Here is a 26,053-nt window from a genome sequence, read left to right on the forward strand (position 1 = left end):
TTACTTTGAAGGCCGTCACCGGAAGTGCATCTGCATCGCGTGCAACTTGTTGCATGAATAAATTTCCATGGATCTTCTGCAGAAGTTTGACTCGGGAGCGCTTTAAAGAGAAGAGTAATCGGCCTGTCTGTTACTGAGGTGAGTTTTAATTGGTGTCTCTGCTTTTAGTTGGTTTTAACTAGTTTTTTTTTATTTCTGAGAGGATAAAACTTGTAAACAGATGCGGCTGAGACTCAGGAGGGAGTTTTCTTTGGGGAAAAGTTTGTCTGCAGCGCGTCGAGAGTCTTTCTATCTGCAGACCGCAGAGCGGAAAGTTTGCCTGCAGTCTTTGAACAGATGAATCAACCTGTTTGCGCAGTGTTGCATGAAACTTTTAGGCCTTCGTGTCCTCTTGGATGCTGAAGGGAAAACTCACAATGCTGCACACCCCCAGAGAGGTGATCCGAGGGGGCGAACAAAGAATTTTTGCAAAACTATTTAAAGGTGCACGTGAACCCATAATGCCCTGAAAGTTGTTAAATATTCAAAATTCCTCTTTAAAACTGTTCCATTGTAGCTGTGCAGCTTTTCAGACTTAAGGTGTTTCAATTAAGTCTTTGGTTTTTCTCTTTTTCATCCACAACCAACTGAAATTATAGGATAAAAACACACCAGTTCATCATGTTCCTAACTACTTTGATTGTTTCCAATGAATGAATGAAGCTGATCCCAGCTAACCTGTCCAGCTCATGAGAAAAGAATATGTCTAAAACCTTTCAAAGAGAAGATTCTGTGTTGAAAGGTCAAGAGTAAACCAAAAAATCAAATAACCACCGGGCCTGGACAATATGTAGGAAATGTATCGTTATGATATCAACCTGTGCAATATAAGGAAACGCAAAGGCCTGACTTTACCTCAACAGATGGTTTCCTTGAACTGTGAGTTAATGCACTTTACTGGCAAACTCAAAAATCTCTCGTCTAAATATGAGAACAATGCACAATTAATTATTTCATGAAAATTGTGCTTTAATATGCAACGATTTCACCAATGGATGGCCTCAGTTATTTTGTACCTGGTGGCCACAGAGCACAAAGATTGAGAAGAAATTACTGAAAACAAGAAACTGTACTGATGTTTGTATTTTTCATTGCCACTGCAGTTTTGATATTATCACTCATTGCAGCTGATGTTGTGCAGTCGACTGTCTCTATGAAGCAGAATACTTTATGGTGCTAATCTCATGAATATAAGACCAAAGAATGTTGGAATAACACTGAAAAACACAGATTTGTTTGGCTGGTTTTTTTAACACCACATTTTAATGCTGGAGCATGATTTGCTGTGAAGCAGCGATCCATCTCACCCTGCTGCCGTGACCTCTACTGAAGATGCACGTAGGGTCACTCTTCGTCAGCTCGCATGGTGTAAATGTCGCAGACATGCGGACATGACCACAGCAGGACATCGTGCCGGGTTACAATGCTCAGACGAGTTTCTTGAACTAAAATGACCTCTGCAGTCACCAGATCTCATCTTTGGGACGGGACGCTTTCATGTTATTGTTACTAATTTGCCATTATGTGTGAAAGCAGTTGTGGAGGCTGGTAGCAGCACCATGTTCCTGTTGAAGCAGGTGGTGAATGCGTATTGTCACATAAGGAACATTTTGACCAGTACAGTGAACTTTGACATGTTTTACCACTTTCACCCTGGCCTTGGTTCTGTGTAACCATCTTGACTACACACAAACAAAAAGGAAAAATGTAATTTTAACAGTACGATTCTGAGATACCATTGATACCAGGATGATATTAGGTATCTGTCTACTGGTATCTACTCTTTTCTACTTCTAAGAAACTGAGTGTGTGTGTGTGTGTGTGTTTGTGTGTCAAGACAGACAAGAGGAACAATTTCCTCCTCTTCCTTCTTGTTTTTTCCAATCATCTCTGAAATTATCTGTAAAATTCAAAGACACGTAAGGAATGTTGACCTATTCCAGTGAAATAGATTTACTCGTACAATACTGACATAGCAAAGAACAGACAACCAACAAGAGTGAAACAAAAAGAACTGAGTTCAAAAATATTTAGTCTGATCATAAAGTAATGACTAAGTGCAACCACTGAAATAAAATTAAATTCCAGGTGCAGCTGAGAAATACTAAACACAGAGAATTGCTAATACTCCTTGAAAAGATAGAGAAGTGGAAAAATGGTTAATCTCATGGATTTTTTCAGCATATTTCTGAACTCCTCATGAAAACACTGGGTATACATTGTCTGTTGTCGTATTTCAAGCCAAGTGCTGCAGCTTTATTTTCGTCCTTGCCCGAAAATGAGGATAATTATGGTTGGAAAGCGTTTCGGCCCTGAACTGTAGAATTACTTCTTACGATCTTTTGCTTGAGAACGGCCTCTTCAGCTCCGTGCATGTGTGAGCGCTTTGACTCAGGCAACATGTTTGGAGTTGCCCACATGGCGCGCTGTCATTCCTCTGGCATCCCTCCGGGCGCCTCTGACAGGCTCGGCGTTGATTGTGTCTGCTGGGGTCGATGTGCTCGGCCGTGTGGAATTAAAAGAAACCCTCGCCGATTGAGAAGTGAGACGGGAAAGCTAAATGCGCGGCTGACCTTGCAGAGCGGGCTCGGTGCTGCTCCCGTTGCTTGGTTAAGTGAAACTGAAAACTTGAGCCTTGGAAAGAAGAAGAAGAAAGCACACAAATGTTCCATTGTCTGTGAGAGCCCTGATTGGTTTCCAGTGAATGTCAGACTCAGGGACCGTCTTGTGGAAAGCGAAGGTGTTTTCTCCGTGCAGGATGTGTGCTCGCTCTCATTTGTTCTTCACCTTGTTTGCCCTCTACGTCATTGTAACTGAAGTGTGTGTTTCTATGTGTGAGTGTGTGTGCATTCGTGCTCGTCATGCTCCATTTGGGAATCGCAGCCAGAAAAGTCCTCTGTGTGTGTGTGTGTGTGTGTGTCTTTCTTTCTTCACTCATTTCCCCTCGCGGCCCGGCCAGCCTCACGTGTCCCTCTCGCCTCCTCTTCCCCCCCGTCCATCACACCATCGCCACTCTGAGCATGTGCGGACTTCACTGCTGCTGCTGGTGAGCGAACAAAAATGCTTTGGCCCCCGTCTTCCCTATAAACCCCCCCTCTCTCTCCTCTCTTTATGTCACCTCCTGTGGTTTTCTGGGTCAGGGGGAAGCATCCCCCCACACCGCTCCCATCAGGACCTCGCTACTGTACTGAGGCCTTTCTCACAATGTGTGTGATTCACAAACGTTTTCAACACGGAAATATTTTTCTTAAATCAAAGAAAGATGTTCAATTCTGTTCACCGCTGGAGGACAAATCAGTGTTTTAAGTTTCTCTCCAGGATGGACATGGAAACCGATGTTTTAAAAAGTAGCTCTGAGTGCTTATTTTTAATTTTTTATGCTCCAGTGTTTGAAAACTCAATAAAATAATTTACCACTACCAGAGTTTTGAACGCAGCAGTAAATTCAATTACTGCCTGCTTATTTTGAAGGTTGCTCTGCTGGTTCCATTTACACCAAACTGTGCTCGTCAGTGGTGATGCTTTGTAACTTTTAATCATAGATAAAACACTCGGCGATGTATTATGAAGATAACTATCCATTTATTTGAAAAGACCCTGAAACAAGTTGCACCTGCAGGAAGTTTGGAAAAAAAAATCCATCTAAAAATGTAACAACATAACATGCCAGAAAATAAAAATTCTCTAATCCTTTGCTTCGTTTGATCCTAATACAGTGTTGTAAAAAAACAAAACAAATGGACAGTCTTTCAAAGTGGCTTGAAGAAGATGGATTTTGATGCCATTGATGAATTGAAGACCATCGATCTTGTAGATTCTAAATATCACACCAGTTTTACATGCATATGATCAAATACGGTGTCACCCTGTCTATGACTATGACGAAGAGGAATGGGAAAATTTTAGCATCATTAAACTTCCATGCTATGGCTGTCCTGGCGACGGGTTGAGGATTAAACATGCAGAATAATAATAAAGCAGTTTCTCTTTCGAGTGTGAGATCAGGGGGATCAGCAGAGGATCATCACCGCAGGAGGTGAAGACGCGGCTCTGCAGTCGCGTTTGAATTCCAGGCAGGGGATTCGCTCATTGACACTCGGAAAGTTAAGGTTGAATTTCCAGCCTGTAACTATGGACTTCCTGAACCGATCCAGCCGTGGTTGAACCCGCACGTCGACCTGGTCGACGTGATGAGCAGCGCGGCCTTCGTCAGTCACTGCGTTTGATCGGCCAACGCTTCACAAGTCGGCGATGTCAGTCATGATCTGGGCGTCTCCCCTCAAGCGCTGCTCTTCGTGCTGATAGTAAAATGGGCCTTGATGTCCCGCATAAGTAAAACTCAGGCTGTTTTAATATAACAGACATCGTCTCTATTTGATATATGTCTCGCTCTCTTCCGGCTTCACTTTCTACTGACACCAACTGCTCCAGGCAGATGGCCGCAACATCTGAGTCTGGATCAGCTGAAGGTCTCTCTCGCTCTGTTCAAAGTGAGTTTTTCTTCTCCACTCCAGCCCTGGCTTCTTGCTCATTTTGGGTTTTTTATGCACATTTCATTTGGATGTTAAATACTGTGAGATTAATGATTTGAAATTGGCCTAAAACAAATTCCATTCCCGAGTTGGAGGTTGATGGGCGATTTTCTCTCTCTCTCTCTCTCTCTCATTTAATCAGTGATGGATTGGTGACCTGGTCAGGGTGTACTCTGCCATCAGTGAGTGGGTGTAACCTTCAGGACCTCCACAACCCTGAATTGGATGAAGCTGTATAAAAGATGGATGGGCAAAATCAAATTGACATTTCTTTTCCCATCCGTAACTCATTTGCTTTTCCCAATGCCATCCAGACCTGAGCTGTCGGGGTAGCTGTGAAAACACCAACTAAAATCTTTAAAGGAGGCAAATAGCTGCAGAAAATCTTCAGCTAATCAACACAAGGAAAAATCATGAAACTGTGTTTTTCATGAATTGGAAATCTTTATATTGCGTGTCTGGCCTGCTTGGTTAAAATGTCAGTTTCTGTGTTATTGTCTGGCGTACCTGGGAGATACCTGCCGAGAGATGCTAATGCATGAGCGCTGATCTGTGCTTGCCTTGGGGGGCTCTCGCTCTCTTTCACCAAGTTTTAATAAATGAATAGCTTTTAAGTTGCATCCTTTTGTCGTCTCCCCTTGTTGCCGCAACCTTTGAGTTGGATTTTGTGACACTAGTCAAATGTGAGGCCACCATGAACGCAGGGCCGTTGAGTCTGAGCAGTGTCGCCGTCATCTGTGGCTCCCGGTTCGCCTTTGAGCTGAGTGCCAACAGCGTTTTCTCAGAGAACAACAGCTGTCAAGCTCAGTTTGGATCAGGGGCCACATACAATCTAGTTTTACATCAAGCAATCTGAACCAGTAAACTGGATATGGAAGTTCGTGGATTCGAACCGTGTACTCTCTCTCTGATGTGTTCATGCACACCACTACACATGACATGAGCATGTTTTTTGCACTGGGAGTAAGAAACTCCCAGTGTTTTTATCAGGTTTATTATTATTCTTAACCCAGCGTGACCCACAGAGGTTTTACAGTTTTCAGTAACGTGCCGAAAATGTCTGGAAACCGGTTTTTGGTTTCTGTAGGTTCTCGGCACCGTTTCCCGTTTGTCCTGCAGCAGCAGCAGCGTGAATGGCTCTCCGCTGCGCGTCTGCCTGTCAGCGGGAGTAACTGTGCTCAGACACGCAGCGGGCCTCGGGCTATCTGTCCCCGTCTCCCCGTCAACCTGCCTGCCGCCGCCGCCGCTGCTGCTTTTATGCCATTTCTGTCTACAGTTCCTGGGCAGGATGTCACTAAATTTCCATTTTTATATAATTTGCTCCTCGCCGCTCAGACATCACTCCACTGGACCGGTGAGTGCATCTCCATTTCAACTACTACCAGGTGTGACCTGCGTGAAAATTGCGGGTTTCCTCCCCCCTGGCAGGAATTACCGCAGACTGGAGGTGCGTTTGTTTTCCTGCGGCGTATTTTCACACGTGTGTGCAGCTCCTTTGGTGTGATGCCTTCTAGGACGCAGAAGCTGTGAGCACAATGGTCCTTGTCTGGGCCTCGACAATGGCCATTATGAATGGGAGAAAGAGAGGAGGCAGTGGGGGAGACAGAAAGGGGCTACAGGAAGCCCCCTTCACAACAGATCGTCATTTTTTTTCCAAGTCAGGTCTCATAAAGGCCTTTGTTTTCTATTTATTTACCTCCTGAAAGGACTCCAGGGGATCACCAGCTGCTTTGCTGCATCAGCAGGTGTAAAGTGTGAAATGATCCACTTTATTTCCCATAAATTGACGCATGCAGCGGATCATAAATCCTCCTCTGACTTGGTCTCACCCAGAGGAAGCGGCGCAGCTTTGGGCCTGGTTAGAGAGAGGAGGACGGGGCCGATGGGGTGTTGGGGGGGGGGGAGAAAGTGGGTGAGAGGTTGAAGGGGGGGGTGGATGTGAGAAAGGACAGATTTATTCAGCGAGGTGAATTCCTTTCCTGGTGGTGGATGCAGTGGGTAGCTGGAGGCGGTGAAACGAACAGTTCCAGAGGCCGTTAGTCTGTTCCGCCACTGTCGATGGTTCTCCCGGGTTTCTCGCCCTCCGATTCATTCATTCATTCATTTCTGATATGAGCAACAAAGTTTCTGGCACCGAATGATTCGGGGTGGTCCTCCCCTCCTCGCCCCATCCTCTCCGCTACTGTACGCCGCCTGATCTCTCCCTGGCGGATGAAAGAGCGGCGGGACATGACTGAGAGTAACCTCGGTGCCTGTTTCTGCTAAGCCAATCGTTATTACTTCCTGGTGTCCCTCCCCTCCCCTCCCCTCCCCTCACCCACCGCCCGTCTCCACTTGGAGCCCAGAGGCCTTTTCTTCCACTCCTCGCTGTTCGAGCGGTGCCAAGTCTGCGGCCCAGCATGGTTCAGCTTCTTATCCAGACGCCTCAGCCTGGATTAGAAAGTTCCACAATTTAAATTCCATTTCCTGCTTCAGACGTGTCATCGTCTGCTTCGCCGCTTTCAGGAGGAATACACAACCGAAAATTGAATCGAAGTTACTTTTGTGGATCCAGAGCTGTAGACGATTGAAGTCAGATAAAAAAGTGACGCCACCGGTCGAGTCGATGGCGGTCTGAGCTTCAAAAGGATCGTCTATAGCGGCACCTCGTCCCGGCTTAAAAGAACATGTTGCATTGACGAAAAGGTCAATATTTCAGCGTCTGTCTGTTGCATGTCTGATAATATGAGAGGAAAGCTGCGCTAAATCACTGTTTACTCCCCAGTATCTGTGCCATTATAGTTTATTTTCTAGAACGCAGATGTAATGAATGGAAAAATGAATATGCAATTAACTTATAGTCCCATTCAATTTAATCTCCAATTCAATTAAGTCTTTTCTATAATTCATTCCCCCCATTTCAAAGTGTACTGATGCAGAGCTGCTTCTCAGTATTAAAAACATTAATTCAGCCTATATATCTGGCAGATTAAAGCAGTGCTGAATGGATTAGTCGTTCAATGAGTTGACTGATAGAAAATTAATTTTCGGCTGTTTTGATGAAGTCATTTATTAGGCTGATTTTCTGTTTTCATACTTCAGTAGCTCAACTGAAAAACTTGTTGGCTTGTCAGTACAACATGTTTGACCCCCTAATATGATTTGGTTTGAGATATTTAATGCTGTCTCACAACGGTATATGTTCTCATAGTTTGTTCTGTCCTGGGAAGATATCAGTGCAATTTTATATCCTGATTTTAATACTGTACTAATGTAAAATGCGTCTGGTGTTTATTTGTATCTATTTCTAAATTGAACACTCTGTCATGAGGGTTACATGTTAAAGTTGGATCTGCAGCCTGTAATTCTCACCAGTTTCTCCACTCCTCCCTTCCAGCGATGTATTTGCAGGAGTGGTTCAGATCGCTCCACTCCGGCGCCGGGCTCAAAGGGTCTGAGTCGGAGGACTTCTGGAGCCTCCTGCCGTCGCTGCCCCGGCCCTCTTTGTCCCTGTCCTCCTCTCTTCTGGGTTTGGGCGCCGTGGCCTCCCTCACTGCGTACTGGCTGGCGACCCGACCTCGACCCATGCGTCCCCCGTGTGATCTCAAAGCCCAGTCCGTCGCCATCAGGGTGAGCGGATCACGTTTTCTGCTGGGCGATCGGCGTGTTTAACCGCGCGCCTTCACTGACCGGGCTTGTTTGTTGCAGGGGGATCCAGTCTGCAGACGATCGGCTCTCAATAAAAGCGACTGCCTGCTGTATTTTTACTATGACGATATCAGAACGGCCTTCGCCATGTTCCAGAGAGGCCTGAAGATCGCAGGTAACACTAATCACATTCAAGGAGAGATGATGAATCGATGAGGCAGGCTGCTGTTAGTTTGTGGACATTCCACTTGAACTCCAGTGTAGGATTATTACACCAGACCAGAGGTGTGTAATCCAAGTCCTGCATGTTTTTGCTGTTTTTCTTTCTTTTAACACGAAAGAGGAAAGGTTAAAGGTCAATGTTCATCTTGACTCTGTCATTGAAGACAACAGATCAAGCCTGGAATCTTTGAGGGATTATGGCCTTAGACCCGGAATTCAACAACATTAGGACAGTAACAAAATCAGCTCACTGCCGTCTGAAACGTGTTGCAAGAATTGAGGGTTTTTGACCCAATAACATTCAGAATATGAACTATCCAGACCCCTGAGGTCCTCAGAAAGAGGTTTACTAAATGTTTCCAGAGTCAGAAGAAACACGGTGAGGCAGCTTTTAGTTCCTACTCTCCTCTCCTGTGGGACAAACTTCCTGAATACATGAGGACTGCTGACACACACTTCTTTTAAATCAGGACTTAAAACACTATTATTTGCTCAGGCATTTGAATAAACAATATATTTTGCTTATTTTATTAATAAAAGAGCCAGAGATGCCACTAAAATTTTCTGGTAAACTAAACAAACTTGCGAAAACCTTTATCTTAATGAAGCTTTCACTTTATTCACGATGCTGTTTGTAATGGCTTTGTTTAATGCATTTCTTAATCTTAATTGCTTGAGATTAAGATTCTTAACGGCTTCGTTCGACTGTATTTTATTTCTTTGTGAAGCACTGTGAATCGCCTCGCGTCTGAATGCTGCTAGATAAATGAATTTGCCTTGCCTACAAGTAGGGCCACTGTTACTGCGGCATCGATGTTCAATAGAGAAAAGAAAAAAAAAAAAGCCGTGGATAGAAGAAGACGGAGAGCGTGGCGCAGCACCGGCGTCTCGTCGAAGGCCACAGTATTTTGTGGTAGTTAGCAGCCGTAGCTCACGGCGGCAGTCACAGCGCGCCCCGTAACAAGATGGTGTTTTTGCAATTTCTGCCACTGGCACCTCGGTCACACCGTCAACCCGCAGGCATCGCTCTCTCCGTGCAGCTTCAGACCGCGGCTGATTTACCCGCCGTAATGACTGTTTGTCTTTCATCAGTTACAGACCGAAATGGAAGTCTCATGGTTTTTCGTTGAAGGTTATGAAGCAACACAAACAACACACAAGACACACTCACAGTTTGTGAGCTTTTTCCAAATTGCTCTGACACGTATTCAGTTTAACAAACACACCAGAACTGGAGGACTGGTTTAGAAATTCACTGTAAGACAACAATATATTCACCAAACTGACGCTAATGTGAGGCTGCGTGACCTTTGAGGTGGCCGCCGCGGTTTAATTCGGTCCTCCTCAGTGAGACTAACCTTGGTGCCTCAAAGCGTTTGAGTTACGCTGAAAGATTGTTGTTCAGACCGAAGCTTAACAACCAGAAATGATAAATGCTGTGAGAGTGAGAGAATCATCCTCCCTCCTTGGAGTTATTTACAGAAAACTCTTGTAATTAGACAGGAAAGAAACATTAAAATGAGCCGATTTAAAAGAGAGATGCACAGTGATGATGGACTTCCTGAACCCGGAACATAGAACCTGAAGTTGCTCTTATTTCTTGCATATGTAGCTCATGCATATGGGCTTAAGGGGGAAGTTTCTTATCAAAACCATAAAATATTCATTTTTCTTTAAAGAGATATAATATTTTTGTAGGATTTAGCTCAACTTGTGATCCGTCCATCCGCAGCAGTTGGAGTTTCCATATCACTCGATTTAACCCAGATGTGCGCTGGCGATATTCAGCTGTTCCTTAAATCCTGCCGCGGTACAGATAAAGCAGGAGGAAGTGTTATCTCAGCCAGATTGAAATTGTTTGAACTGTCCCGACTCTGCCGTCCTTCAGGGGACGGGCCGTGTCTGGGCTTCAGGAAGCCTAATCAGCCGTACGAGTGGATCTCCTACAATGAGGTCAGAGTTCAAAACCCTCCCGGTCATCGCAGCCTCTCGGTGTCACGTCTTAATCCGCGCTGTTTGGTTTCTCTGCGCCCCCTCAGGTGGCCGAGCAGGCGCACGTGCTGGGCTCCGGCCTGCTGGTGAAAGGCTGCCAGCCCAACCCGCAGCAGTTTGTTGGAATATTCGCCCAAAACAGCCCTCAGGTATGAACCCGCCTTCAGCTATGATCAAAGATTTCACAGTCTGACGAGCAAACACACAGACACGGCTTTAGAAAGTGGATCCACTCCCTCAATCAGTCAGAAATCTCCCAGCACTGACCAGTTCAGAGAGGGCAAGTCGCCACCTGTTGAGACGGCGTCGTTTCAACAAAAGCGCGTGTTTCGAGACAAACAAAGCGCTCCTGCTTAAACGGCTTAGCCGAGCCACGGCCTGCTGACTGAAACCCTTGTCGGCTTCAGTGGTATGTGAGACGCTGTTGTGTTAATCTGTGTGTGAATGAATGAACGTGGCTGATCATGCGACGTGTGCTGAGAGAGCTGAAATAGTAAGTCAGTAAAGTTAACCTAAAGTTGTGAGATCGATTTGTAAGCTTCCTCAAACAACACTGAAAATCTAAAATAACATTTCACTTCAGCAGAATTTCATGTGTCATCACTCATACAGACATCTTTTGTGTGTGTGTGTGTGGGGGGGGGGGTTGGATGTGTGCTGTCTCAGAGCTCAGGATCACATTTTTCTTTTATGACTTCTGAAAATGAAAATGTGATTAGTTTTTGTCTTCTCTCTTGAAAGCTCCTCCATTCATATTGAGAGCGGGCTGCTGGCGGTGAATGTGGGTCTCCGGGGCGGCTAATATTGGATCACGCTGCTCTGAAACTCTTTTTTTTAATTTATTTTTTTTCTGAATATTTCTGTCAGAAAAAGGCCATGTCTGTTGTTTTTATGAAGCCTGCAAGGAAGTCAGAGACAATTTTCTGCTCCATCAGACCCCAAAAGTGTAATTAGCCCGGTCGACACCTGCAGTTTTGTTTGTTTTACTACATGGTCTGGCTTGTTTTTAGGAAACGTGTAGTAATGCATCACCTCCTGATGTGGAGTTATCTAGCCGGAGTGCTCAGGAATGGGTCGTTTACGCTCACCGATGCTGCTTTGTCTCCCTCTGCTGGTGACAGTGGACCATTACAGAGCTGGCCTGCTACTATTACTCCATGGCCGTGGTTCCTCTGTACGACACTCTGGGTCCGGAAGCGATGGTGCACATCCTTGACCTCGGTGAGAAATCCTGCACATAAAAACATGAAGAAAATGAGGAATATAACGCAAAACACTCTCTCATCCTCCGGACCTTGACTAGTTTTTTAAACACATGCTGAAAGCTCCTCGTTGAAACATTTTCTGTTATCTTTCTAGAAAGTAACCAGGAGGCTGCTGGCGTTGAACAAAACGTACCAGAAAAAATGTCCTCATGTCAGCAACATTTAAAGTCCTTCACACGAGATTAGATATAACAGTAACACAAAGGATTTTAAACACAAAGGATTTTAAATACAAGTAAACGATGGAGCACAAATAGTAAGGTTACAGTTGAACATAAAGTAATTCATTGGATGCTGAGGAGCTTCTTTGTGCTCACGTCTGTTAACATCTGTTGTATCCTTGCCTCTGATGAAAGTCTTTATTTTTTTGTTGCAATTTTTACTATAAAAGCTGATTAGATAAGCTATGAACGCCATTATATTCAGGTGTGGTAAATGTCACTTATTCATCAAGTGTTACAGTCAGAAAGGCTCCAGAGAACAGAAACGGGAAGGAGTGCAGTTTGTCGGGGGTTGTAAGGAGGAGAGACAGATGGATTTCATCAAGTATGAATCTACAGAAGCACCGGTGGTTCGTTCTGCACACAGCGGTGTAGTGGTTTGCGCCACTGCCTGACTTTAAGAATCTTTTATCTCCTCCTCCTGTGCGTCCCAGCCGAGATCTCCCTGGTGTTCTGTGACCGGGAGGACAAGGCAGCGTCTCTGCTGGAGAACAAAGAGAAAGGCGCGACTCCGACGCTCTCCTGCCTGGTTCTCTTTAAAGACTTCGGCCGGGCCTTCGCGGAGAGGGCGAGGAAGTGCGACGTGGAGGTTTTGAAACTGGAGCAGCTCATGGTGAGCGGGAAGGAAGCAACCAAATCCTCATAATTCAGACTCATTAAAATTGATCCCCTTTAATCAGGTCATCAATGCTGATGTGTAAATGGATATGAGTAACTCCTCTCTGTCCACATCTTAGGACCTGGGCAGGCAGAACCTCAAAGATCCTGTGGTGAGTTTGTCCTCTCTCAGCTGCGACATCAAACCGACTGGAGTAAATAGTTAATCTCCCTCTAAATGCTAGCATGACAGCTATATGGTTGCTCCTGTCCCATAAGATATCATTAACACTCACTTGCAAACAGGTCTCAAATTACGAGTGGAGGAAGCTTGTTGTCTTATTCTCATATTTTATTGCCTCCTGCTGTAGCCGCCCCAGCCTCAGGATCTGGCCGTGGTTTGCTTCACCAGTGGAACCACAGGTACCGTCTGATCTCATAAGTCTCTCCATAATTATCCTTCACTCACATCATTAGAGAAATGTCCTTCTGTGCCCACTAACAACCCCTCTTTATGGGCACCGCTGTAGTTTCCTTTGCTGAACCGGGGCACGGCAATAATGTCTTGTTTATTTATCCAGGAAAGCCCAAGGGAGCCATGATCACCCACGGCAATATGGCCTCCAACACTTCCTCTGTCATTAAGATCCTGGAGGTCTGTCTACACTTCCACCTCCTTGTCTAATTGAGAACAGCCTCAGAGCTACCATCACTTCCCATCTGCTTGTGTCTGTGTATCTCCGAACTGTCCCCCTCCCCGCTGCGTCTAATAGTATGATTAATTAGCTGTTTGATTGCCCCTGTCGCTACGAGGTACTTTATCTAATTGCCCCTGCATAAAGACTCCGCTGTCTAACTGCCATTGGAAAAGCCGTACGACGTGTTTGATTGCCTGCGAGGTTTCAGTCGACGCCGTCGCCTGAGGGTAATCTCTCCCTTGTGCTTTGCTCATTTTAGTATTTCATCTCTCTTTTTTTTTTTTTCTTCCTTCCTCTTTCAGGGTTCGTTTGAGATCAGACAGGAAGATGTGACGATCTCATACCTGCCACTTGCCCACATGTTTGAGAGGATGATCCAGGTTAGCGGGTCTTCCTCTCTGCTGTGCACATATACGCCTTTTGCATTTGAACCCCATATTAACTCCATTTGCCGTCACAGTTTTCCATGTTCGTCCACGGGGCCCGAGTGGGGTTTTACCAAGGCGACATCTCTCTTCTAATGGACGACATGAGAGCGCTTAAGCCCACGTTTTTCCCCGTGGTGCCACGGCTGCTCAATCGCATCTACGACCAGGTCAGAACCAGAGAGGGAAAAAGTGATGAAGGATCTCAGATCCTGCCTGCATCGTCCCTTACCTACAGTCATGGATGGATAAATACAACTGTGTTGTCTAATAGGAGTCATTGGATTAAATTTACATGGAGAAAAAAAGATGTATTTTATCCTATTATTAGTAGTAACCACTATTACAGCCACTTTACCTTCTTTTGTTAAGCAAACTGCATAAAAATCCAAATTTCTGTGAACAAATAAAGCAGGAATAGTTACTGTATGAAAAAAAATCAACTTATTGACAAGAACAAGGCTCAAAATGTTTGGCTTTCACTGTGGCGGCTGCACTCATGGTGCAGCAGAGAAACACAGAGCGAGTCAGCCTCTTGCAGAAAAATTACAAATAATATTGCCATCACCCATATGAACCTAAACAGGGATTAAATGAGGCTTGTAAAGTCAGTATTATCAACAGACGTTCCTTCTGCATGAATAGAAATGCCAAGCTACAAAAAAAGAAAAGAAAAAAAACCTGCGGAGAGACTGACTGTTCCTTCCTCAACTGCTGCATGGTTTATTACAGAACCAGCATCATGAGGAAACACTGCAACTCAAGTCGATGCACAAATGCTGCAAAGCAAAAAGTGATGTTGCATTGAAATTCTGGACTTTTCCAGTTCTTCATCAACACACAATGTTTGGGATTGTTGACTTTGACACAGTGGCAGGATGTAGAAAGCGACCGTGTGTGATCATGACTCTGTCCGCTGGCTCTTGTGCAGATCATGGCCTCTGTGACTTCCCCGTTCCGACGCGCCGTGCTCCACTTCGCCGTGAGGAGAAAGCAGGCTGAACTCAACAGCGGGATCGTACGAAACAACACTCTCTGGGACATGCTGGTGTTTAACAAGATCCAGGTCAGTCCCTGAACGCATCGTGCCGCGGTTCTCCGCTGCTTTACATTCAAAAGCAGGATTCTGACCCTCATGTCTGCCTCTTCAGACCAGTGGCCTCTGCAGGAAGCAGAGCGTGCAACACAACCATGTAGCAAAAGGCTGAAAAGACTCTGCAGACACAGATTTCCTTTTAATCCTGGACTCTACATTTGCTACTGTCTGTGTTTTGTCATACTGAACACGGTGCTGCATGTAGAACCGGCAGCCTGACAAACAGTCCACAGATTTGACTCCAAACTTTCTAAGAGAAGCACAACTATTCCAGCAATCAATGCCAAAATTACCCGGAGCATATTGGCCCTGTGGGAGTGTATTGGAGGAGCGCGCGCGCAGGCAAACGAGAACCGAAAGATTTTGGCTTGGTATGATCAATACAGATGGGAAAAATATGACCAAGGCTGAAGATGGTTAGAATGGAAATTAACTTGGATTCGCAGTGTGATTAAATCCTGCACGTCTCCCTTCTGCTTCAGGCCAAGCTGGGAGGAAATCTCCGCTTCGTGTTGACGGCGTCGGCACCCATCTCTCCCACCGTGTTGTCCTTTCTCAGAGCCACGCTGGGCTGTCTCATATTCGAGGGCTACGGCCAGACGGAGTGCACCGCGGGCTGCACCTTCTCCATGCCGGGAGACTTCAGCACAGGTGACGAACGATGTCATTAGGTCTGTTGTTTTGTAGCTGTGCAGAGAGTGACTGTGTCTCTCTCTCAGGTCACGTCGGGGCTCCGTTACCCTGCGCCATAGTGAAGGTGGTCGACATCCCAGAGATGAACTACTTTGCCAAGAATGGGGAGGGAGAGGTGAGCAAATGCATAAAATAAAAGCACTCCAGCTTGTCGTATAACCACTTCGCTCACGTCCCTCGCCGCTCCGTCCCGTCAGATCTGCATGCGAGGCCCCAGTGTGTTCGGGGGATACCTGAAGGACCCGCAGAGCACCGCCGAGGCCCTGGACAGCGACGGCTGGCTGCACACCGGGGACGTGGGCCAGTGGCTTCCGGTAAGACCGAGCATGACCATCACCAGCATTTCCTTTTGACTGCGTGTGAAATGTGCAGCCGGAGTTAATCCTCCGCGCTCGCAGGGAGAACAAATCAGATTGAAAGTACGACAGTTTTCATGAAATATGTTTTGAATTTGATGTAAGAAAAGGTCGAGGTTGTGTCAGCTTTGTTGCAGCCAGTTGGGTTAATTTGAAGAAGCACATTAACTTTTTAAAGGGGCAGAGTTCCTCAGGAGTAAAGATTGTGGAAAGATTCACTAAAGTGCGCTCATTTAAAATTGAGACTGTTATTTTACAAAAGCCTCCATTGTTAATTGTGTAAAGAGCTGCATCAGTGCACGTGGTGTGAAAAACTTGCACATTTGAAAATACTTTGGAATATATAGAGGTGAGAGATAAATGATGTATTTTAGGGATCAACCAGTTTATTTCCTCAAACACGCCAGCCTGGCTTTACAGAGTTGAGAATGAAGACTCAGGACTCTGAGGTGTTTTTGATCCATTTTACCCCAAAGCATCACTGCTGCTGCTTATTAATTCACTTGGTTAGGTTAAACTTTATTTTCTTACCGTGTTTCAGTGGAGTAAGCAGCTGGTCCTGAGCACATATTTATTTTCATCTAAATATGCAAATTCATATAAAAGACACTTGATTTGTGTTTCGTCTTTCAGTTTAGATTCAAACTGCGCTGATAGTTTTTATGGAAGCCTAAAATGCTTCGCTCTGAACAGTGTGTGTGTGTTGTGTAGATTTTCTGTAAAAATTGAATTTTTCTTAAAATTGCAAATGAATATATACTTGCATACAAAACTAGAATCAACAAAGGGAAGAAGAAACTTCACTAAGAAATGAGTATAAATGTAATCGAATCAGCTTAAACTTAACTGCGCTTCATAATCGTACATTTCAGGATTCAATTTAGGACTTCAGATATTAAATATTACAGGAAGAGTGGACTCTGACTTTATCACTGAGTTTTCTCACTCATACCGAGGTCCGAGGTCAAGATTAAAAACTGAGAGCAGCTTTTCTGAGTCCCCACGGCTCGTCAATGACGTGTCGGGAAAACGAGGCTAACCTCATCCCTGTCGATAACACGCTTTTCCAACACTCACTGAAGGACGAGAGAAAAAAAAAAACACACATTAAAATCTCGGTTTGACTTCAGTAAACCTCGAAGGACACAAATAAAATGTAATATGTGTTTATGGATGTACGCAGCATATATTTGATACTAAACGTGTGTGTGATCTCTGCCATCAGAACGGGACTCTGCGCATCGTCGACAGGAAGAAGCACATCTTCAAGCTGTCGCAGGGAGAGTACATCGCTCCGGAGAAGATAGAGAACATCTACATGCGCAGCGTCCCCGTGCTGCAGGTGTTCGTGCACGGAGACAGTTTAGAGGTGCGTCGAACAAAACCAAAATCAAACTCACGTCGTGTGAAGTAGAAATATGTTATTCGCAGGGGTAAAATATTTGGATTTGTCTTGTGTTGGATGTTTCCAGTCGTATCTCGTGGGCATCGTCGTGCCCGACCCCGAGGTGTTTGTTGACTGGGCTAAAGAGCGAGGAATCGTGGGCTCCTACCAGGAGCTGTGCGAGAACCCGGTGTGTGAGAGAGCTTATTCCGAAACATCACTTTGAATATACACGAAAAATGAACCCTGACAGTGTTTCTTCCAACAGGACATGAAAAAGGCCGTACTAGAGGACATGAGAGCCGTGGGGAAGGAGGCGGGGCTCAAGTCCTTCGAACAGGTGAGTCTCGGTCACGTGACCTCGGCCGGACCGGCGTGACGGACGGTGACGTGAGCCGTGCCCGTTCCAGGTGAGAGACCTTCACCTGCACCCGGAGATGTTCAGCGTCGCCAACGGCCTGCTCACACCCACCTTCAAGAGCCGACGCGCCGACATCCGCAGGGTCTTCCAGCCGCAGATATCAAAGATGTACAAGAAGACGGCGAACTGACTCCGCCAGCGACGCTCCGACGGCAGCCAGCGGGAGCCTCCTCGGAGAGAATGAATCTTTTTTATTTTACCTCATGTAGGACTGTGGCTACACCTTACACGTGTGCGTGGTGCAATTCGTCGATATGGGTTCTGGTGTGTTTAATCCGCCATCCACTGTTTTTAAATCACCTGCAGAACCTCCGTCCATCCATCCATCTTCTCACACACACTCTTTATCCACACGAGAGCTGATCTCAGCTAACACACACAGACAGTCACACCTATGGGCAATTTAGACTCAATTATCATCAAATGTATGAGTTGAGACTGTAGGAGGGAGCCGGAGTACTCACCCACACACCGCAGGGAGAAGATCCAGACTGCAGACAGAGACTCGTGGTAGTGCAGCGCTGACCACAGCTCAGTGACAGTAAATGGGTTTCACTAACCTGCGCGACTGTAGACATAGAGCTGCTGGATCATCATATAGTCTCTAAAACAACCGGTTTCACTACACCCTGCTTATCGGCGACGGGTTAACCGGTTACAAGCCGTTTCTCACTTTTGCCCCGCTCACTAATTCACCGGGAGATTTGACGGGGACATAAAGGTTTAGTTTTAGTGCGGAGAATCACAGACGGTACTAAGAATCCACAAAGTTAGATTTATACACGCGGTGAGGATTTTGAAAGGGACTCTGTTATGCACACTTGGGGCATTGTTTCTTTTAGAAGATCCATTAAGTGTAGGTTTATGCCTTGTCGACGGGTCCTTGTAGCACAATATGTCAAAAATAAGCTTTTATTATAAATGCTTGTTGTGATTTTAGCTCATTTTTCTAACTGGTTCTGGAGAAAGTTTAGCTAAAACTTTAATTACACCATAAATACTAATGAGCCTTCCAGCCTGCAGTGATTTGTAAAAATGAAAGGATGAACTGTAAATACAGCTTTTATTAATATTTGTAAACAAGACACTGCTGACTAATTCCAGCAAAATAAAACTGAATGGAAATAAAGACATGGAGAAGATAACTTTTCTTTTTTTTTGCTTGACTCAACTCTTTTCAATCATAAAGACACATCTTGATAGTTTCAATTTATTCCACGATTTACGATACCATGAGACACAACAACTGGAAACATTGTCATTTTAACAGATTGTCATATTAATGCATTTTAAAAACGTTAAGAAAAACCCATTCTAATGTTAAAGTCATGTTAGAAAATATTAAAATTAACCATTATTACCACTTAAACTCATGTATAGAAAAGCACCTTCATTAATACAGTTATGGACTTTTACATTCTGTATTAAAAAATAAAACATTTCCTTCAGTAATTTCAAAACGGGGAATAAATAGTTGACTTTATAAGGTGACACTTGATAAAAACTGACGGAGGTGACAGATCCTGTGTGTGTGTGTGTGTATTGTCACACTGAAGCTCTACCTGGTAACAAAGGAGAACAAGGACAGTATGATTTGGTTCTGGTAGAATTAAGAAAAGCCAAAAAAAGAAAATAAAAAAAGCGTGAATAGCATCTAACCCTGGTGTACAAAGAGGATTTTCTAGTGTGCCAACATTGTGAGAGGTTCTTTGCAAACACACTCGACCCAACAATAGAACAAAGGATGGATGGTGTGAACAAAAGGGGAATGCGTGTCCTGACGAATGTTTTCCACTAGAGGGAGCAGCAGCCTTTGATTTTTTTTTTCCTTCCCCCGCAAGAAGAGCAACTTGTTATCTTTGCAGCCGGAGTGGTTGACCTTCTTGACACGGCTGCTCGGGCAGACTCACTTCGCACAGATTAGTTTTCAGGCTACATCCATGATCAGAAAAAAAAAAAAAAAAAAGGCACGTTACGCACAGCTGATGTTACAAACAGCGTCTCGTTAAAAACCCTCACACGGCTTGGCACGGAGCGCAACTTCAAGAGGGCGAAAAATACAGGAGAACTTCTTTCCGAGCCGATCATCTAAGAGTACATTACATTAAATTACATCTGCAGTACTTGTAATTTCAAAGTTGGGTAATAAAAATGATATTTCACAGACAGTTGGAAACAGAGGAAATGTGACTAATAAAGACATCTTGCTCACTTCCTGCAGAAGAGACAAAAAGCTTATAGATATCTCTGAAACCACAAAGTGTAACAATGCTAATTAGTTCTGACAAGATCTGTTTGATTGTTTTCCTTTAAAAAAAAAAAAAAAAAAAAGAAAGAAAAAACACATTGGCTTATAATGTTGCACTTGGCTGATGGCTTAGTTAATGTGGCGTTGAGCTGCTCTGAGCTGGAGAGAGAGTGAAGCGTTCGGGTGTAGTGCAAGAGTGACGGTGGGGGTGACGAGGCCGCCAGGGGAGACAGCCGTGTTCAGGTTAAGGCCGTGGCTGTCCGTTTGAACTCCGGAGGAGCCTGAAAAGAGTGCAATCCGTTCACAGAGGCATGAAAAGAGGCCTTCCAGGTTTTTCAGCGCCCCCCCCCCCCCCCCCCCCCCCCCCCCCCCCCCCCCCCCTCCCACCGCCGCCCCCTTCAGTCGTCGGCGACAATGGACAGAGCACGCAACTCGCTGAGCTTGGCCTCCGTCTCCCTCTCCCTCTGCTCGTCAGTCAGTCCCGCCTGGTCGATCTGGTCTGTCAGCTCGTTGAAGATCTTGTACATTTCGGTGAAATAGACCACCTGATGGGAAGGACGGACGAAACAAAAAAAGAGGAACAATCTGTGATGGCAGGAAGTAAAATAAACTCTCCTGTCTGTCGCGTCTCACAAAAACTCAATGGGGTTGATCCACACAACTTTGTCCCCAACTGCAAACTCGGATCCTCTCTTCTGCCTCTAAAACCTTGTTTAGATTGTGAGCAATGTGGAGCGGCTAATGAGAAGCCATCTGAGCAGAGGAGAGGGAGCCCACAGATATCAAACAAGTCTGACAAAGCCCCAAACCCCAGCACTTGAGCGGGTACTGACCCTGCTCCTCTCTCCCAGTCTGAACAAGAGACGGAGAGTGTTCGCTGAAAGCTTTCTTGACACTTCCCACCCCTGCTTCTTCCCCTTAGTTCATGAGTCAGGCTCCCCTGAGAGTTGCTTTGATGATTAATAGACTTTAATCACATTACAAGACTCCAGAAGAGTGGGCAGAGAATGAAAGTACTGGGAAATACAAAAACCCCCCCCAACACACACGCACGCACGCACATACGCACGCACACCTCAATATTTATTCATGCAGCCATGCATACGCTGCCGTCGTGTTCTTTAAGGGGACGTCACTGTCGTCTCTGAAGCTGCACGTGCGCTGGCGCGCCAGCAGAACTGGCTCCGATACCAGCAGGTCCAACAGTTTACTAACTCAGTCTGAAGGACACAACAGAATAATCATTTCTACAGACCTCTAACCCTGTTATAAGCAGACTAGACGCTGTCAGCAGCCAGGGGGAAAAAAAAGGCCACCTTGTACACGCCTTTTTAAGTGTTCAGTCTGAAATACCTTTCCATGTTTATACCAATATTTGCCACCTAAACCACATGAGTGGGCCATAAGTATTGGGTTACTGCTGTTTGTGGGGGTAAAGCGGATATATTTTTTTTTTCCCAAAAGTGGCTTGTTGAAAAGGGCATCGGAAATGTCCATATGACCAGTGATGATAATGTACACCAGATCAGTGTCTAGGCGCCCTCTGCAGCGAGGACTACTATTACAATTAGTCGAGTCACCACGAGGAGTAAACGCAGCCTCACACAATTGTGACCACCTACGATACAAAGAGGAGCCTGTGGGTAAAACACAGCTTCAATTTACATTTTTTTTTTTTTTTTTTTTCCTGGGCATTTTAACATACCATAGTCCCAGCTGCTTAATATTTATACAAGGAGGTTACACTTTGACCTCGGAAAAAATAATGAATAACTAAGCTGCATTTTATACAGCGAGTCCTTAAACATTGTCTGCTGTAAGATACTGAAGCCAAAACAAAAAGCAATCTTCATGTATATGTGTGTGTACACACACACACACACTTGCTTATTTGTCTCTCTGCTGCAACATGAAGCCCAGATATGCACACATTCATCACTGTGGTAAATGTTATAAAACAAATAGACTCGTTTCAACATTCAAACATTTGTTTTCCGTGAGAAACCTAAATAAGGTTCTATAAAACAAATCATTCCTCTATTTGTTTGCTGTGGTGAAATGTAAAGAAATCGAGTTATTTTTAAAGTCACCCTTTCATATTTCTTTAATTAGGAAAAATACTTGATTTGGTAAGTTTTTCATCTTTTGTTTTTTTCTCTAAATGAAAAAAGATAAGCTGGAACAACTATCAGAATACAGAAAAAAGGGAGTTATTGTTGTAGCATTATTTATAATATAAATGCCAGAGTGTCTACAGTCTCTGCTTTAGCAAAGGATGCCCTATTCAGGGCATCTGATTGATACTTTTATCTTAAAAATATAAGAAAAAGCTAAAAAACTAATTCTTAGAGAAAAGGACTGAACACAGAAAACTACTGCATGTGATAATAGCAAATTTTAAACACAAAATTGAATCATTTTTCCATCGATTAATGGGTTCTTAAAGGAGGGTTTAAGGAAGACATCATGTGATCATTTACATGTTTCAAACATCATACATAATGTTATGACCTCCAACTACATCTTCAGGTTTCAGTAACGTGTCGTCCTAAATAAAGGCAGAACAAAATATAAAAAAAAAAAAATCAGGTCAAAGTGCGCTCGTTTATAAATGATAAAAATTAGGCACCTCTTTTTTTTTTTTTTTTTTTTACACAACAGCGACTGAAGATGATGGCCACAGGAACCAGTTAATGACTTATCTGATATACCCAAGATTCATACACGGTCTGGTCTTATAGTCGCCTTTGACCTCCTCTTGTTAAAATAAAGACAATGTCTCAATTCACCAACATCTGTACAGGTGGGCAGGTCAGGCGGTGTCGACCACTGACGGTTGCTTGGTGGGGTTTGTTGTGGTGAGGTTGACAAAGACTGCCTTTGTGTATTTTCCTGCTGCTGCTGCTGCTGCTGCTTGCTGGGAGCTGAGCATCAACAGGCAGCTGACAGAGGAGGGAGCGGAGGATGAGGCCGAGCACATGCAACAAGGCTGGGGATGAGGTCCATTGACCACCCACATGAAGCTGTGTGTAAATCTGAAAACGCTCATTCATGAGGCTGAAGTACAGGAATAAATATAATGTAGGGAGGGTGACACATGCAGTCTTGCACCGCAGACAGCCAGGTAAAAAGACAAAATAAGATTGATTCTGAATTTAAGAAAAGTCTAAAACCATATATTGTGCATATATTTAACAGACTGGATGACTGATTGCTGCGTTTTCTCATTTCAACTAGTTCAAAGTTGATCATTAGGCCCGGGATAATCTTGTTTATCAATTAGGGGAGTGTGCCAGCGTCTGCCTCACAGAGGAAATGACATGAGCAGGTCTGGGCTGGGGGAAGGGGGACCGAGTGGCGCTAAGTTGAGGCTCCCGGCCGCTTTAAGAGCAGCTTCAGGTTGGAGGCTGGCAGGGCCGAGGTGGAAGTGAGACGGATGAGGCCTTCCTGGGCTGAGCGCGGCAGTGTGGGCTGCTGCTGGGGGTTAATCACATTAGGATTGCACTGAGAGACAGGCTGCCTGCTTGATACACACCCTTCATCAGATACTTCACCCACTGTTTAACGAACTGCGCGGAGGGCGTGACGGCACACTGCTGGGAGGGCGTGCGCACGCAGCTGTGAGACCCTCGCTGCGACTTCCTTTCTGGAAGGGTCACTGACCTGTGCCCGGATGAGGGCCTCGAAGCTGGGCTGGAAGTAGTCGATGCGGCTGTGGTAGAACTTGGGCATCTCGTCCAGCAGCTGCTTGTTCTTGGCTTCAAAGTCGTCTTTGACCGGCCGGAGCTCTTCTCTTGCCTTCGTGTGTGGTAAAGAGAGGAGGAACACATCAACAAAGGCTCTATTAGCTCCGTCTTTTGAGATCGTTGCTATATTTTGACAAACATTCTATGCTATGAGTCACACTATTTAATATGTTTCATTTTAGGAAGAATTACAGGGGAAAAAAAAAAAAAAAAAACTTGCTTCATTTTTTCTGCTGAAGTAAATTCCTTACTTGAGCCATCGTTAGTGTTCTTTTGTTATTGTTCACAGAGATATTTGCCTAATTCCCACGGAGAAGCAGTGCAAAAAAAAGGCTGTAATCACGACCACAGTGAGGAGGAGTGGGTAATGTGGGCAGACTTGGCTGTGAGTGGACTCCAGCACCACTGATCTGTGTGTGAATGTATTAGTGGGTAGTCTACTGTAGGCATGGAGTTATGGAATGCACAATGAATAAATGTGAGAGGGTGAGAATTTTTATTAAGGGGAAGGGGAGGGGGTGGGGGGGGGGGTTGCTATATTCAAACTGCAACATATTGTTTATCTGCAGCATTATGGTATGGTTTCTTCACCTTGGTTGGATTTCTTTACACACGCCAGTTGAAGCCGCGTTCCAGCGATTGGTCCGGATCATTTCTTTAAGTGCGCGGGGACTCAAAGGGCAGGGATGTAGGGGCCTCTTTAAGGCTTTGTTCCCCTGACAGTGCTTTTCTCAATGTGTGTGGGTGGCTCACCGTGTGAGGATGTGTTAGAGGCAATAGCATAGGCAACACTGCAGCACTATCTGTGAATGTGTGTGCTTCTGTAGTGGCCTCACAGTGTGTGTGTGTGTGTGTCTCTACAATTCTCAATTACGTGCCTGTAGATGTGCAGCAGTGCCTTTTTGAAAAGGCACTACTTGAGAGCCTGGCAGCATGCGTGGGTGAAGGAGCGCACATGTACAGTATGCATGTGCTCAACTATTTTTGTTCACATCCAGTCAGCATTTGTGTCTTTCTTTTTTTCCCCCCCGCTTATTGAGCTCTATTCACAATACATGCAACATGTAAGAGCTGGTGAACTCTGCTCCTCTTGCAGTTAGGGGGAGCGTTGGAGTGGTGCAGCACGTGCACGCAACGCAGGCTTTAAACGCGTAGTACCTGATGTAGTTTGACCATAACCGGGCCGGTTTTTTCCTTCTCTTCGTATTTCTCCACTTTGGACTGCAACCGCTTGTAGTCCTGCAGCGCCTGCTCTCGACGCTTCACCGCCATGTTGAGGCTGGGAAAGACGCCGCTGTACCTGAAACAGACCAGTTGAAGAGACCAGCTGTAAGCAGCCGGGGCGTGAAAACAAAACGCGCACGAGTGCATAGGCAAACAAATAGAAAACATTCCCAGACACTCGCACCGCAGAGCTCAAATGGGAAAAAAAGCGCAATCTTTCAGAGAGAAAATAATTCTATTGGAAACATCCAAGCAGCTAAGCTTGTTCTGTGAAATTTGTTGATGCATCATATCCTTGCGAAAGCCATTATGATTTAATAAAAACCCCTCTCCTTAACATCTTATTGTAGGTACTGTGAGGTACTCTCAAACCCCAAAGGACAGCTCTGCATAAGCTTCCTCTAATCTATTATCTAATTACTATAGTTCAGGATGGCATGAAACAATTCATTTTGTGACAATTATCATATTCCAAATGAAAATATATTCTTGCAACAAGAATCCTGGTCTTCGGCACTAAAAATAGGAAAACATTCATCTGTAACTTAGCAACAGGAGTCTGAGCTCCATCCTGGGACTTGTTGCACTGGTTTTGTGGCAGCTTTTAATGGGAAATAGGAATATTGTATACAGTGAATGTCAACGTATTAGTATTTAATCAAAAAATGAAAATGAACACACCTAGAGGATACCATCCAAATCTGTAAATACCTGGTATTTTCTATTGAATCTGAGGCAAGGATGTTTTCCTTTTTTTTTTTAAATTCATTTTAAGAAAATAAAAGAAGGAACTGAAGCTTTTAGCAGTTTATGAAATAAAAGAAAACATGCTTTTCCAGAACTCCACTTTGCGATAAAAACAACCATAATTCAAAAAGAGATATTGTGTTTTTGAATGAGTCAGTTACAGCATTTCATGAACGGTGCAGGCATACTACTACAGCAGTGTAATACTGCCCATGGTGTTATTAGCCACTTAATGTGTGGGCTTCATGATTTACGTTGCTCTCCAGGCCAGCTCCTGCCCTGCTCTGCGCAGCAGATGAGAGGAATCGAAATATACCTGCACTGTGAAATCCTAGATTACAGCGGGCCTAGATTACCAGAGGCCAAGAGGGCGAGGAAGAAGGGGGGTGAAAAAAAAAAAAGTGACGCTGACTGAAGCTCAGTCTCAGACAAGCAGGGATTGTTTCCGACAGGAAGTTAAGCAAGGAGTGGTCTTGTAATGTTTGAGTGACATCACGGAGCGCAGCTCGGCCCAGCCCTG

General features: G+C 44.8%; 2 protein-coding genes across 3 annotated transcripts in view; one reads left to right on the top strand and one right to left on the bottom strand.

The window, feature by feature from the left end:
• Positions 1-51: 51 nt before the first annotated feature.
• Positions 52-18,697, top strand: acsl2 (acyl-CoA synthetase long chain family member 2). Of its 2 annotated transcripts, XM_030103907.1 has the most exons (20): positions 52-138; positions 7,948-8,180; positions 8,259-8,373; positions 10,309-10,373; positions 10,460-10,561; positions 11,534-11,633; positions 12,333-12,511; positions 12,636-12,668; positions 12,867-12,918; positions 13,077-13,150; positions 13,496-13,573; positions 13,654-13,788; positions 14,550-14,684; positions 15,197-15,365; positions 15,434-15,522; positions 15,605-15,721; positions 16,989-17,132; positions 17,236-17,337; positions 17,416-17,487; positions 17,558-17,698. In XM_030103907.1, exons 2-20 carry the CDS (start codon positions 7,950-7,952, stop codon positions 17,696-17,698), a joined length of 2,133 nt encoding a protein of 710 aa, XP_029959767.1. In that variant the 5' UTR covers positions 52-138; positions 7,948-7,949. The 2 variants fall into 2 exon arrangements, with proteins under 2 accessions (XP_029959767.1, XP_029959768.1); XM_030103908.1 differs by lacking the exon at positions 52-138 and having other exon boundaries at positions 7,950-8,180; positions 17,558-18,697.
• bin3 (bridging integrator 3) overlaps positions 18,615-26,053 on the bottom strand; it is a 31,535-nt gene continuing 24,096 nt past the window's right edge. Inside the window, exons 7-10 of the mRNA XM_030103911.1 lie at positions 24,721-24,862; positions 23,480-23,614; positions 20,208-20,361; positions 18,615-20,173 (exon numbers count right to left, since the gene is read on the bottom strand). Coding sequence (XP_029959771.1) covers positions 20,215-20,361; positions 23,480-23,614; positions 24,721-24,862 — 424 coding nt within the window. The 3' untranslated portion in view covers positions 18,615-20,173; positions 20,208-20,214. The remainder of the gene's footprint in view (positions 20,174-20,207; positions 20,362-23,479; positions 23,615-24,720; positions 24,863-26,053) is intronic.

This window comes from Salarias fasciatus, chromosome 12, assembly GCF_902148845.1.
Source record: "Salarias fasciatus chromosome 12, fSalaFa1.1, whole genome shotgun sequence".
Classification (NCBI taxonomy): Eukaryota; Metazoa; Chordata; class Actinopteri; order Blenniiformes; family Blenniidae; genus Salarias; species Salarias fasciatus.

Coding starts and splice junctions, on each gene's coding strand:
- acsl2 (XM_030103907.1), top strand. CDS start 7,950: ATGTATTTGCAGGAGTGGTTCAGATCGCTCCACTCCGGCGCCGGGCTC. Junction 10,374..10,459: donor AGTGGATCTCCTACAATGAG/GTCAGAGTTCAA, acceptor GCGCCCCCTCAG/GTGGCCGAGCAGGCGCACGT. Junction 13,151..13,495: donor CTGTCATTAAGATCCTGGAG/GTCTGTCTACAC, acceptor TTCCTCTTTCAG/GGTTCGTTTGAGATCAGACA.